Source organism: Aotus nancymaae, unplaced genomic scaffold, assembly GCF_030222135.1.
Source record: "Aotus nancymaae isolate 86718 unplaced genomic scaffold, 86718_ANA_hifiasm-v0.15.2.pri h1tg000059l, whole genome shotgun sequence".
NCBI lineage: Eukaryota > Metazoa > Chordata > Mammalia > Primates > Aotidae > Aotus > Aotus nancymaae.
Window position 1 is genome coordinate 26799191 of NW_026988473.1, and position 15029 is coordinate 26814219.

The 15029-nt window shown below is 40.8% G+C and overlaps 1 protein-coding gene across 1 annotated transcript in view; it reads right to left on the minus strand.

Moving 5' to 3' along the window:
- Window positions 1-5978: 5978 nt before the first annotated feature.
- CAT (catalase) overlaps window positions 5979-15029 on the minus strand; it is a 37546-nt gene continuing 28495 nt past the window's right edge. Inside the window, exons 11-13 of the mRNA XM_012452323.3 lie at window positions 12249-12356; window positions 9611-9694; window positions 5979-9284 (exon numbers count right to left, since the gene is read on the minus strand). Coding sequence (XP_012307746.2) covers window positions 9219-9284; window positions 9611-9694; window positions 12249-12356 — 258 coding nt within the window. The 3' untranslated portion in view covers window positions 5979-9218. The remainder of the gene's footprint in view (window positions 9285-9610; window positions 9695-12248; window positions 12357-15029) is intronic.

The window sequence follows — 15029 nt, forward strand, 5'->3', positions numbered from 1 at the left end:
GACTGTCCAGGAAAAGAGAAGTTAGCTAACAGTAGGGGAATGGGGATTTTTCAGGCCAGAGCTTGGCAGTGACAATAAAGCAGAACCAAGCAGCTCAGGGGCATGGCAAGGACTGGGGTGGGGCAAACAGGCATAAGTGGCAGGACTGCAGAGAAACACACTGTCTAGGAGATGTGGATGCCCTCCCTCACACCCCCCGGGCATCAAGCAATTTAGAGAATAAGAACATTAATCCCTCTTGCTACTCAAGATATTTTATAAAACCATTAAACCAGCATCCTCTTTGGATTAGTTTTCTAGGGCTGCCTGTGACAAATTACCAAAATTAGTGGCTTAAAACAAACAGAAATGTCTTCTCTCACCATTGTGGAGGCTACAAGTTTAAAATCAAGGAAGCCATAGGCTCTAAGAAAGAATCCTTCCAAAAAGAAAGAAGGAGAGAGAGAGAGAGGAAGGGAGGGAGGTAGGGAGGGAGGGAGGGAGCGGAGAAAGAAAGGGACAGAATCCTTCTCTTCTTCCTGCTTCTGATGGCTCCAGGCATTTCGTGGCTTGTGGCTGCAAAACTCCAATCTCTGCCTTGGTCTTCACATAACCTGCTCCTTCTTCTCCCCTTTGGTCTCTTAGAAAGACCATTATTATTTGATTTAGGCCCCACCTGAGTAATCAGGGTAATTTCCTCTCGATCTTTTTTTATTTTTTAGACAAAGTTTCACTCTTGTCGCCCAGGCTGGAGTGCAGTGGCACAATCTCGTCTTACTGGAACCTCTGCCTCCCAGATTCAAGCGATTCTCCTGCTTCAGTCTTCCGAGTAGCTGGGACTACAGGCACACACCACAATGCCTGGCAAATTTTTTGTATTTTTAGTAGAGACAGGGTTTCACCATGTTGGCTAGGCTGGTCTCAAACTCCTGACCTCAGGTGATCTGCCCACCTCGGCCTCCCAAAGTGCTGGGATGACAGACATGAGCCACCATGCCCAGCTTCCTCTTGATCTTTAACTTAGGACATTGCAAAGATCCTTTTTCCAAATGAGTCACACTCACAGGTTCCGGGGGTTAGAACATGGGTATATCTTTTGGGGGATCACTGTCCAATCCACCACAATCATTAAAGCAAGAGTTTTACTTAAACATACAGCTCCACAATACAATTCATTAAAGGACAGAAAATACAAGAGATTGTTTAAAATGCTACACTTGGCCCAGCATGGTGGCTCACACCTGTAATTTCAGAACTTTGGGAGGCAAAGGCGGGCAGATCGCTTGAGTTTAAGAGTTCAAGACCAGCGTGGCCAACATGATGAAACCCCATCTCTGCAAAATTACAAAAATTGGCTGGATGTGTGGTGTGCACCTATAGTCCCAGCTACTAGGGAGGATGCGGTGAGAGGATCACTTGAGCCCAGGAGTTCAAGGCTGCAGTAAGCTGTGATTGCGCCACTGCACTCAGGTCTGAGTGACTGAGTGAGACACTGTCTCGAAAAAATAAATAAAATGCTACACTTTGAGCAAACAATACCAAAGCAAAACAATAAAAAAAGCAATAGACAATGCAAAATTCACTTGTCAATCAGTCAAATGAGGGAATAAGTACTTCCTTTGTGAAAAGAATCTGCAATAGAGCTTTCCACAGCAAACTTCCCATATATTAATATGTGATTGTTTACATTTTTCAGAGGTTCAAAATTATACAGAGCTGGCCAGGCACGCTGGCTCATGCCTGTAATCCCAGTACTTTGAAAGGCCGAGGAGGGCAGATCACTTGAGGTCAGGAGTTCGAGACCAGCCTGGCCAACATGGTGAAACCTCGTCTCTACTAAAAATATAAAAATTAGCCAGGTATGGTGGGGTGCACCTGTAATCCCAGCTGCTCGGGGGCTGAGACATGAGAATCGCATGAACCCGATTCAAGCAATTGCAGAGGCAGAGGTGGCAGTGAGCCGAGATTGTGCCACTGCGCTCCAGCCTGGGCAGCAGAGTGAGACTCCACGTCAAAAAAAAAAAAAAATTATACAGAACTCCTTGAGTTGACTTCCACTAACCCTTCATATCTTTAAAAGTGCTGATAAAAAAAATGTTAACTCCTTCAATCTGGCTTACCAAAGAGTTTTTTTTTTTAATTACATTTTAGGTTTTGGGGTACATGTGAAGAACATGCAAGATTGTTGCATAGGTGCATACGTGGCAGTGTGATTTGCTTCCTGCCTCCCCTTCACCTATATGTGGCATTTCTCCCCATGCTATCTCTCCCCAACTCCCCACCCCCTGCTGTCCCTCCCGTATTTCCCCCCTACAGACCCCAGTGTGTAGTGCTCCCCTCCCTGTGTCCATGTGTTCTCGTGGTTCAACACCCGCCTATGAGTGAGAACATGCGGTGTTTGATTTTGTGTTCTTGTGTCAGTTTGCTGAGAATGATGGTTTCCAGGTTCATCCGTGTCCCTACAAAGGACGCGAACTCATCGTTTTTGATGGCTGCATAATATTCCATGGTGTATATGTGCCACATTTTCCCTGTTCAGTCTATCATCGATGGGTATTTGGGTTGGTTCCAGGTCTTTGCTATTGTAAACTGTGCTGCAATGAACATTCGTGTGCATGTGTCCTTATAGTAGAACGATTTATAATCCTTTGGATATATACCCAGTAATGGGATTGTTGGGTCAAATGAAATTTCTATTTCTAGATCCTTGAGGAATCGCCACACTGTCTTCCACAATGGTTGAACTAATTTACACTCCCACCAACAGTGTAAAAGTGTTCCTATTTCTCCACATCCCCTCCAGCATCTGTTGTCTCCAGATTTTTTAATGATCGCCATTCTAACTGGCGTGAGATGGTATCTCAATGTAGTTTTGATTTGCATTTCTCTAATGACCAGTGATGATGAGCATTTTTTCATATGTTTGTTGGCCTCATGTATGTCTTCTTTTGTAAAGTATCTGTTCATATCCTTCGCCCACTTTTGAATGGGCTCGTTTGTTTTTTTCTTGTAAATCTGTTTTAGTTCTTTGTAAATTCTGGATATCAGCCCTTTGTCAGATGGGTAAGCTGCAAAAATTTTTTCCCATTCTGTTGGTTGCCGATTCACTCTAATGACTGTTTTTTTGCCGTGCAGAAGCTCTGGAGTTTGATTGGGTCCCATTTGTCTATTTTGGCTTTTGTTGCCAATGCTTTTGGTGTTTTGGTCATGAAGTCCTTGCCTATGCCTATGTCCTGAATGGTTTTGCCTAGATTTTCTTCTAGGGTTTTTATGGTGTTAGGTCTTATGTTTAAGTCTTTAATCCATCTGGAGTTAATTTCAGTGTAAGGTATCAGGAAGGGGTCCAGTTTCTGCTTTCCGCATATGGCTAGCCAGTTTTCCCAACACCACTTATTAAACAGGGAATCCTTTCCCCATTGCTTGTTTTTGTCAGGTTTGTCAAAGATCGGATGGTTGTAGATATGTTGTGTTGCCTCCGAGGCCTCTGTTCTGTTCCATTTGTCTATATCTCTGTTTTGGTACCAGTACCATGCTGTTTTGATTACTGTAGCCTTGTAGTATAGTTTGATGTCTGGTAGTGTGATGCCTCCCGCTTTGTTCTTTTTGCTTAGAACTGACTTGGCTATGTGGGCTCTCTTTTGGTTCCATATGAAGTTTAAGGTGGTTTTTTCCAGTTCTGTGAAGAAGATCATTGGTAGCTTGATGGAGATAGCGTTGAATCTGTAAATTACTTTGGGCAGTATAGCCATTTTCACAATATTGATTCTTCCTAACCATGAACATGGAATGTTTCTCCATCTGTTTGTGTCCTCTCTTATTTCGTTGAGCAGTGGTTTGTAGTTCTCCTTGAAGAGGTCCTTTATGTTCCTTGTTAGTTGTATTCCTAGGTATTTTATTCTCTTTGTAGCAATTGTGAATGGCAGGCAGTTCATTCTTGATTTGGTTCTCTTTAAGTGTGTTATTGGTGATAGGAATGCTTGTGATTTTTGCACATTGATTTTGTATCCTGAGACTTTGCTGAAGTTGCTTATCAGTTTCAGGAGATTTTGGGCTGAGATGATGGGGTCTTCTAGATATACAATCATGTCGTCTGCAAATAGAGACAATTTGACTTCCTCCTTTCCTATTTGAATACCCTTTATTTCTTTTTGTTGCCTGATTGCTCTGGCTAGAAATTCCAGTACTATATGGAATAGGAGTGGTGAGAGAGGGCATCCTTGTCTAGTGCCAGATTTCAAAGGGAATGCTTGCAGTTTTTGCCCATTCAGTATGATATTGGCTGTTGGTTTGTCGTAAATAGCTTTTATTATTTTGAGATACGTTCCGTCAATATCTAGTTTATTGAGGGTTTTTAGCATAAAGGGCTGTTGAATTTTGTCGAAGGCCTTCTCTGCATCAATTGAGATAATCATGTGGGTTTTGTCTTTGGTTCTCTTTATGTGGTGAATTACATTTATAGACTTGCGTATGTTGAACCAGCCTTGCATCCCCGGGATCAATCCTACTTGATCATGGTGGATAAGCTTTTTGATGTGCTGTTGCAATCAGCTTGCCAGTATTTTATTGAAGATTTTTGCATCTATGTTCATCATGGATATTGGCCTGTAGTTTTCTTTTCTTGTTGAGTCTCTGCTGGTACCATTCCTTCTGAAACTATTCCAAATAATCCAAAAAGAGGGAATCCTTCCCAAATCATTTTATGAGACCAACATCATCCTGATACCAAAGAGTTTAAAGTGGAATTTGCCCTTTGCCCTTTAGTAATGCCATGAACTAAGAGGCAAGGAAATAGCCAAAGTAGCTTGCTTGTGGCTTTTCTCCCAGAAAAATGAGTGCTAAGAAGTTCTTAAAACATTTCCTTAGCACAGATCACAATCAGAGTGATGCCCGTTATCCAGGAAAAAAAAATTAATGTGGTTCGTTTTGGTTTTTTGCTCGTTTATTTTTTTGTAATTGAGTCTTGCTCTGTTGCCCAGGCTGGAGTGCAATGACACAGTCTTGGCTCACTGCAACCTTCGCCTCCCAGGTTCAAGCAATTCTCCTGCCTCAGTCTCCCTAATAGCTGGGATTACAGGTGTGCACCACCACACCCAGCTAATTTTTTGTATTTTTAGTAAAGATGGGTTTTCACCATGTTGGTCAGGCTGGTCTCAAACGCCTGACCTCAAATGATCTCCCCACCTCAGTCTCTCAAAGTGCTGGGATTATAGGTGTCAGCCACCATGCCTGGTCGAATTCATGCATTTTTAAACCAAAATTCTGACATTTAATTTGAAACAAACTAGGTGATCCTTCACAGTGCTTCTGAAAGCCCGGACCAAGTCCTCCTTTTAGAAGAGCAAGTCTCGTGAGCAGTGTGAGGTCAGAGATGACCAGGCCCAGGCACATCTGTGTCTTTCCACAATGTCTGACTTTCACTGAAATCATCTCAATCACAAAAGCCACGAGCTGCACAGAGTTCCCAAGGAGGCCGTTTGCCTCAGTGCTTCTCATTTAGTCAGTAGTCAGAGCTGCATGCACACAAGCTCAAGCCACTCCACAAGTCAGATAATATGGCAGACCATACAGAATAGTACACTTAATATGTAAATATGATAGATTAAACATTCCACAACAAAGTAACGTTTAACATCAAAAGAAGAAAGAGAGGAAAAAGGGTTAATGAATCTGTTCAGGGAGAGCGACTAAGGCAAAAAGAATCTCCTGGTCTGGGCCCGGCAGTCCGAGAGCCTTCAGTGGCAGATGCCAGGTGATTATCATGATTAAAAGCAAGATGGTGTTAGTTAAGACAGCCATTTTGAGCTGCGCAAGTCCTGTTCTTTCATAGCCACAGTCCTCTGGTGAGGACTGATAGTGGAAGAATGTGCTTGCTTATGTCCTCATCTGGTTGGATGCAGTCTTTATTTATTAAGCAAACATCTTGTCCCTGTTGGCAAAGTACCCTGTGAAATATAAGATGGAGTCTCTTTCTAAGATGGAGTTACTTATGTCAACAGTGCTTGACATAGCAAATGAACAGATTTTTAATTAGGATTCTAATATTTACATTTTTAGATACTGCTGTGGCAGAGTGTAGATGAAAAACACCTTTTAAGATGCAAGAAATGAAAATGTTACGTCCACACAAAAATGTACACAGAAATGTTCATACCACCACTATTCATAATAGCCAAAAAGTAGAAAGAGCCCAAATATCCATCAAATGATAAATGGATAAATAAAACACAGTAAATCCATACAATGGAATATTATTTGGCAATTTAAAAAATGAAGCACTCATATATGCTACAATATGTAAGAATCTTGAAAACATTATTCTAAGTATGTAAGAATCTTGAAAACATTATGCTAAGTACATCAGAATCTTGAAAACATTATGCTAAGTGAAAGAAGCCAGTCACAAAAGACCACATATTGTATGATTCTATGTAAGTGAAACGTGCAAAGTAGGCAAATCTTAGATTTATGATGGCCTAGGGCTGGGGGCAAGGTTAAGACAGAAATGGAAAATGACTGCTGATAGGTACAGGTTTCTCTTTGGGAGATAAAAATGCTCTAAAATTGATTGTGGTGATGGTTGAGCAATTCTGTGAATATACAAAAAAAAACATTTACTCATATACTTTAAATGGGTGAGTTTTATGGTAAGTAAATTATATCTCAATAAAGCTCTTATTTAAAAAGAGAGAAGAAGAGAAAAGAAGGAAGAAGAGAAAAAGAAGGCAGAATAGAGCAAGAAGGACAAGAAGAAGAGGGAGGAGGAAGAGGAGAAATGAGAAAGAGGAGAAGGAGAAAGGGAGGAGGGGCGGGGGGGAAGCTGGGCCTGGTCACGTGTGCCTGTAGTCCCAGCTACTCAGGAGGCTGAGGCCAGCCTGAGCAACATAATGATATGCCATCTCTAAAATAAATAAATAATGAAGAAGTCAGTGTGAATGACCAACTGTGTCAAACACTGCTGAGAGGCCACATAAGACAAGGACTAAGAATGAGCCATTAGACTTTCTTGTGTGGTAAAACATACATAAAACTTACATTTAGCCATTTTTAGGTGTACAGTTCAGTAGCATTCAATACATTCACACTGTTGTGCAACCATTGCCACCAACTACCTCCAGAAGTTCTCACCTTTCCAAATAGAAAGTGCAATGGCACAATCTTGGCTCACTGCAAACTCTGCCTCCCAGGTTCAAGCAATTCTCCTGCCTCAGCCTCATGAGTAGCTGGGATTACAGGCAGGCACACCCAGCTGATTTTTGTATTTTTAGTAGCGATGGGATTTCACCACGTTGACCAGGCTGGTCTCGAACTCCTGACCTCAAGTGATCTGCCTGCCTCGGCCTCCCAAAGTGCTGGGATTACAGGTGTGAGCCACCATGCCCAGCCCAATAAATCTATTTTCAATGTCTACAAATATAATGGTTTCAAAGCATACTCAAACACAGTGGGAATTTAGGCAGGAGGGTTTGACAGAGGAGTAAAGAAATTTGAGCTAAAAGATCAAGAATGAGTTTGTCTACTCGTTGTCTAATGTTTTCCTGAATTCCCGAAAGTACAAACTGGTTTGGTTTTTTGTTTTGTTTTTAGTTGTTATTGCTGTTTGTTGTTTTGAGACAAGGCATCACTCTGTTGCCCAGGCTGGAGTGCAGTGGTACAATCATGGCTCACTGAAGCCTCAACCTCCTGGGCTCAGGAGATCCTCCGCCTCAGCCTCCTTAGTAGCTGGGACTACAGGCATGTGTTACCACACTCAGCTAATTTTTATATTTTTTGTAGAGACAGGGCTTTGCCATGTTGCCCAGGCTGGTCTCAAACTCCTGAGCTCAAGTGATCCTCCTGCCTTGGCTTCCCAAAGTCCTGGAATTACAGGCATAAGCCACCACACCCAGCACAAACTGGTTTTGAATATGAACAAAATAAAGATTTTCAAGGAAAATAAATTTTTATTTAGCATTCAGAATGCATCTTTAAAGTCTTTCATGTGATTTTCAACCATGATAGGCAAATACCGGTTTTAAAAAGAAGGAGGCCAGAAGCAGTGGCTCACGCCAGTAATCCCAGCACTTTGGGAGGCCAAGGCGGGCAGATCACAAGGTCAAGAGATCGAGACCATCCTGGCCAACATGGTGAAACCTCGTCTTTACTAAAATACAAAAAATAGCCGGGCATGGTGGTGAGTGCCTGTAGTCCCAGCTACTCGGGAGGCTGAGGCAGGGGAATCGCTTGAATCCAGGAGGCAGAGACTGCAGTGAGCTGAGATCGTGCCACTGTACTCTAGCCTGGCGAAAGAGCAAGACTCAGTCTCAAAAAAAAAAGGAGGAGGAGGAGGAAAATAACTAGTGGTTCTGAGCCCTTATTTTAAAAACTCAATCATAGGTAAGTGAGTGAATGGACAAGAGATTTAAGTAATCTTCAAAGTTAGAGCATTTGCTATTTTATCAGTGTCTCAGAAGGCTTACCAAAGGCTATAGATTTAAACAAGTAACATGGTGTCCTCGAGATACTGACATTTCCATTTTTAAGGGTAAAACATCTGAAAATGATGACATTCAAATTAAGAGTCTGGTGGTACTTTAGGAGTTATACATGGAGTCAAAAGAAATCAAATGCCATCTCTATTCTTATGTACTGATTATTTATTGTAAAACTGTAAGCAATTACAAATTGATCTGTTGTGAAATTAGTGCTGAATTAAATTATTGTAATTCCAAGTGAAAAAAATGAATCTGATCAATTACAAGCAGGAATAAACATTAAGCCATGATGGTGCTCAAGTTAGTTTCTGATGACACTCATGTATTAAATGTGCTTTTCCTACGAGAACCTTAGAAAAATAAAAATTTCTGAGTTGATCATCTTTATCTTTTCTTCTTATATATTTATAGCCATATTTTAATATAATAGGCCATGAGGTGATATGTAAACATATATAATTTCAACATTTTATCAAATAAAATCATATTTGTAGCTAGAAACTTTTCTTCTAGTCATTTTAAATGAATAATCCAACTAACTGTCAAAACAAATATTTTCTTTAAAAATGACTGTTAAATTCTAACCTTCATTTTGCCCTGGGGAAATAGCATTAAAATTGTGACACAATTTGCTGTAGAAAGCAGGATTCTCTATTTCGACGCCATTTGCTTGCATTTGCGCATCTAGCCCAGGAGAATCTTCATCCAGTGATGAGTGGGTTACACAGGTGAACGCTAAGCTTTGCTGCACTGGCGCAGGCCCCGGCCTCACAGATTTGCCTTCTCCCTTGCAGCCAAGTGAGACTCGGACTGCACAAAGGTGTGAATCGCATTCTGTTTTAAGAGAACAAGACGGACAGGTTAATCAGCTCATAGGCAGCAACGTGGTGTTTACTTAGTTTTAATACGTATGCAAGTGAAAATAATAATTCAGAATTCATTCACTTTAACTGTCTTAAATTGCCCAGGGCTAAAATGAAGAGTATGTGTTTTGCAGGTGAGTTCTTTATCTCTCAAATGAATTTCTGCACAGCTGCTTAAGAAATCTAACAGTGGCAGATGATGGCCCCTGCAGACCATAACGCTAAGTGGTAACTGAGCCACGCCTACTCCAACCCAGCACACACAGCCTCTGCATGGTCAGGCTGCTCCAAGCTTACCGTAGGCTTCTCAGCATTGTACTTGTCCAGAAGATCCTGGATGCGGTTCCCGTAGTCAGGATGGACCTCACTGAAGTTCTTAACCTAAGGCCAAAGGAAAATAAATGCAAGCATTACTCTAACTCCCCAGTGACTGCAGTTTCCCAGAGTTGATTCCCCAGGGGAGGAAAGATGTTTTGGCAGGAGGCAGCGCCACAGGGTGTTTAACAATGCCAGCCTCAGAGGAAGACGCAGATCCAGTGAACGTTCTTACATGTCCTGGCTGAGCAGCCTCCGATAGGTCACTCAACTTATCTGAGCTTCTCCCTAAATGTCCCTCTGCCTAAGTGAGCAAGATAATGACACCTAATTGGTATAATTTTTAAAATAAATATTTGGTCTTTGTCTCCCATTCCTGAAACACACCTAAAACTCTTGGAATGTACTGTCTTTTGTATCCTACTGGGATGACTCATGGGTGCCTAGATGGCATCCCAATGGAGGCTGGTTCCAGGAAGACCAAGCATGCGATTTGAAGGTTAGAACTTCCAGCCCCACCCCCAAACCTCCAGTGAGGGGAGAGGGGCTGGAGACTGTATTCAATCACCCATAGCCAATGACTTCATCATATGCCTATGTCATAAAACCTCCAGGAAAGCCTGCAACTGGCAAGGTCAGGGAACATCTGGGTTGGTGCACACATCCAGGTGCTGGGAGGGTGGTCCCCCCAGGGAGGCACCAAAGCTCCGAGGCCTTCCCCCATGCCCCACTTCCATTTGGCTATCCCTGAGTTGTATTCTTTATCATAAATCAGTAATCATAAGTAAATTATTTTCCTGAGTTCTATGAGTCTTTCCAGAAAATTATCAAACCTGAGGAAAGGATGTGTGAACCCCTAATTTGCAGTCAGAATCTGCAGAAGTATGCATAGCCAGGGCACCTCATTTGATATCTGAAGTGGGAAGTGACCCCTAAATCTTTGGGTTCTGACTGTAGCTCCAAGAGTTACTGTTAGAAATGAATTGAGTTATAGGATACCCAGTTGCTGTCAAAGAAGTAGAGAATTGTTCGTTGTTGGGGAAAAAAAACTACACAACCTAGGCTAGGTGCGGTGGTTCATGCCTGTAATCACAGCACTTTGGAGGGCTGACGCAGGCAGATCATCTGAGGTCAGGAATTCAAGACTAGCCTGACTAACATGACAAAACCCTATCTCTACTAAAAATAGAAAAATTAGTCAGGTATAGTGGGGCATGCCTGTAGTCCAAGCTACTAGGGAGGCTGAAGCAGGAAAATCACTTGAACCCAGGAGGCAGAGGTTGCAGTGAGCCGAGATCATGCCACTGCACTGCAGCCTGGGTGACAGAACAAGACTCCATCTCAAAAAAAAAAAAAAAAAAACCCACATAACCTACCTCACAGGATGCTGTGAGAAAAATGGTGAGGATGTGAGCCGCATTTGCTACATGGAAAGAGTGACCTCAGAGTAAGTACTTAACAAGCTACAGTGATTTACATTAAGAAACAGGCCCAGACACAGCCTGAAGTTAATGTGAAGGATAAAAGAACACTTGGTACTTGCGGCGCAACTCCACATATTCAGGCAAGAATTCCCCAGCGGACAGCAAGAGGAGGCAGGGTATTGGGAATCCATAAAAGCCTTGCAGTTTCAGCGTATGTGGAAGGAGAATGCCAAGGGTTCCAGCCCAGTCTGCTACTTGCAAGCTGTCTTATCCATTCTCTCCAGTAAAATGGGATAAATCCTGCCCTGCCTACCACACAGAGCACCTGTCAGGCTCTCTGCTGATACTTGAACCCAGGCCCTTGGATACAACCTAGACAGCTGCTAGCCCAGCTGCCCCTAGGAACAGAGAAGCAGCAACTATGGGCCAAGGAAAAAGGGGGATTTCAGATCTGCAAAAAGCTTAGCTCTGGAACAGGCCAGGAAACCAGAAGTGAGAAGGCTTCATGCAGCTCTATGAGTGGCCATCAGAAATACCCCAGCATCTTAGCATGAAAGTCCAGCCTGCCTTTTGGAAGCATTGCAGTTCTTATTCCAGAAATCATGCCAAGTTTCTAGTTTGCATCTGAAGGGGGATCGAGGTATCATGACATTAAGCCTTTAGGCAGGTTTCAAACCATAAAAATGCAGGAAAGAAAGACAGACTGATTGATTAACTGACTGATTTTAGAGATAGAGTTCCCTTATGTTGTCCAGGCTGGCAAGCAATCCTCCCACTTCAGCTTCCCAAGTAGTTAGGACTACAGGTGCATGCCATCACATCCAGCTGATATATTTCTTATCATCCAACGTGTAAGTAGAATTGTGGGAGGACTCACATTTTGAAATTAGTCATTTACTATCTTGCATGGAACTTGGCTGTAGCTGAATTAAACAGCATAGGATAAAATTCACTGTGAATACAACTAAATGAGTACACATTGGACAAACAGCTAAGGACTGATGGATATGCCAGACCAGATAAAACATGGAAAGAAAATAATCAGAAGTTGGTTGGGGATTACTAGTATTTTTTTTTTTTTAAGTTCTCTTAGGTCAAGTAAAATAGAAACGGCACTTCCTTTTTAGGGTTCTCCCACACAGCTGCACTGTCTTCCCAGGCCAGCAGAGGGCACCCTTCAGCTTACAAAGACTCACCGCTTTCTTCTGGATGAAAAGTTGTGCGTCTTTCAGGTGGCCAGCAATGTTCTCACACAGTCGTTTCCTCTGTTCCTCATTCAGCACATTCACATAGAATGCCCGCACCTGCTCAGGGCAAAGAGCAAGTGCAGAGAATTGAATCACCAATTTATTACCAACAAAGTTCACCTACTACAACACTTATGAAATAAATGATTAAAAAACTTTAGAATTTAAGAATAATTTTAAATTACAACTAAAACAGTCATTTGGGTTGTGTTCTTCACTTTTTGTCTTAAGCAAAATAAGCAAAATTCATTTGTTAATAGCTCATAATTGTTTTTTAATGTCTTGTAGTAACTGCCATATATCTCTTATAAATAGATCTACAATTTAAAACCTCACCACATTCTTAATACTGACAAGTCTAAAATGTGCAAGCTGCCTTTGAATGTAAACTTAGAACAATACAACCTTTGTTCAATTCACCCAGAACCATGGAGAAAATAAAAACTAATTCATTTAGCTAGAGATATAATTAGATAGATAGATAGACAGATAACTGTAACTATAGACAGATAATATATCTAAAAAACTACTTCATTTATACATGTATATCTGTAGTTATTCAGAAACCAATATTTCTTAGATAAGACATATTAATAGTGATATTTTGCTAGATTATTGGGTTTACCTCTAAAATAAATATCCATAAATTAAAAATAGGAGCTTAGTATCAGGTATGTGAATCCAAGCAGCCTCTGCCCAATTGTGAAATCAAAAGGTTGTAGCTTTGATTTTATTCTTACATTTCATCCAGTCACTCATTCAACAAATATTGAGTATCTATAATGTGCCAGACTCTGTTCTATGCACTGTTCTATTAATGTTTATAAAGTCCAATAATATCCAATTATCCAAAGTATCAACTTCATAAATATTAAGAGATGCATCATTTCCCGAAGTAGTCAAATATCAGGCTATAATTATGTTTTTAAATTTTTGAGTAAAGTTTACACCTGATACCAAAGTTAATCAGATATTTTGGATTAATACAATCTAATCAAAGTACTATATCCCGGAGACTTTCTCAGACCTATCACCAATTCACTAATTATCTCTTCAGCTGTATTTGATGTAGTTTGTGAAAACATCCACTGGATCGTGAGCTCTGTTGAGTTTTTATTTCACAGATTGTAATTTTTGTTTCTAGAAAATGTTATTTGGTTCTTTTTCAAATCTATTTGTTTTGTTTTTCTCCTCATATCCTATTGTCTTGATAATATTCCTTTCTGCATCTCCTTAAATATGTATGTTTATTTAAAGCCTCTTTCCAATTATCATGTCTATGATTCTTCCATCTATTGCATGTGTAATTTCTCATTGGATTTCCTTGTATGTATTATAATTTTTCACTATGACTCACCTTCAACAGAAGCTATCTTCTGCAAAAGTACCAAATGTACCCTAGTTGTAAGTGTCTTCCTGTGGTGGTTTTCTCATTATCTCTGCAGAGACCTAACAGGGTTCACTGATTCACTTGTTTCTCAGTTAAAGTCTTTCATGGTTCCAACTGGGATAAGAATGCAGGGACCTCATTTGAGCACAGCATAGGGGAAGGACTCCCAACTTCTTAGAGTTGGCTGCTTCCATTGAGAGCCCACATGCTTCCAAGTTGCATCCTCAGTCTGAGGGGTAGTTGAGGTGCCCTTTCCTGGTTCTCACCATTATGCTAAGAGCTGAGCTCTAATTCTGGGCAACACGTAAAGCCTGTGGCTTCAACTCCTAACCCCCTAGAGGCAGAAAATCTTTATGAGATACAAATCAGGTCTGGTTACCCTTATGAGATATCAAAGTTCACTCACTACTCTCCTTTTTCATTTGTGGGATTTGGAAATTAAACTTTGTTTCTTTAGCCCAGCTTCATTATTTAAAAAGGAAAAAAAAATCCTTCTATGGGAAAACTGGGGCAGTAAAAAATTTAAAAAAAAAAAACAAAATTTTATTTGGCATATCCATATGTGAGAAGTAGAAGAAAGGTCTCTCATGTCATCTCCATCTGCCCTCTTGAACCTCAATCTACACCTCAGCCTGTCACCTCAATCTACAATCTTGAACATCTCCAACTGTAAGAATTTGTTCCTGCAATTCCAGTGGAATGTTGCAGCCAGCTTGCTTATGAAAGTAAATACTGTCAAATTTTCAGGAATTTTGTGAGCAAGTTATTAAATACAGCCATTATAAAGATTAAATTACATAAACTTACAATTAAGTATAGTGCAAACAAAAGTAATACTCAAAACATCATTTCCTAATTAATAGATATTACTTATGTTTTTGAAGTCATTTGTGTCTACTGTATTGCTATGGGTGAAATACTATATAACAGTGATATGATATTGTACACCATTTTGCAATGCCACAGGTTTAGTGACATCACATTGGTAGCTTGAAATCAGCCCTGGTGAAATATTTCCACCATGAAAATGGATAAACACTACAAACCAGGGCTTTCTTCCCAGGGAGTCAGCTGTTAAATATTTATCAACACACCATTGAATAAAATCCATTAAAAAAAAAAAAACTTTGTTTCAGAGATTTTGTTAATCTACAGTTTTTTGTTGTTGTTGTTGTTGTTGTTTTGAGACAGAGTTTTGTTCTTGTTACCCAGGTTGGAGTGCAATGGTGCAATCTCAGCTCGCTGCAACCTCCACCTCCCGGGTTCAAGCGATTCTCCTGTCTCAGCCTCTCAAGTAGCTGGGATTACAGGTGCCACACTCAGCTAATTTTTTTGTGTTT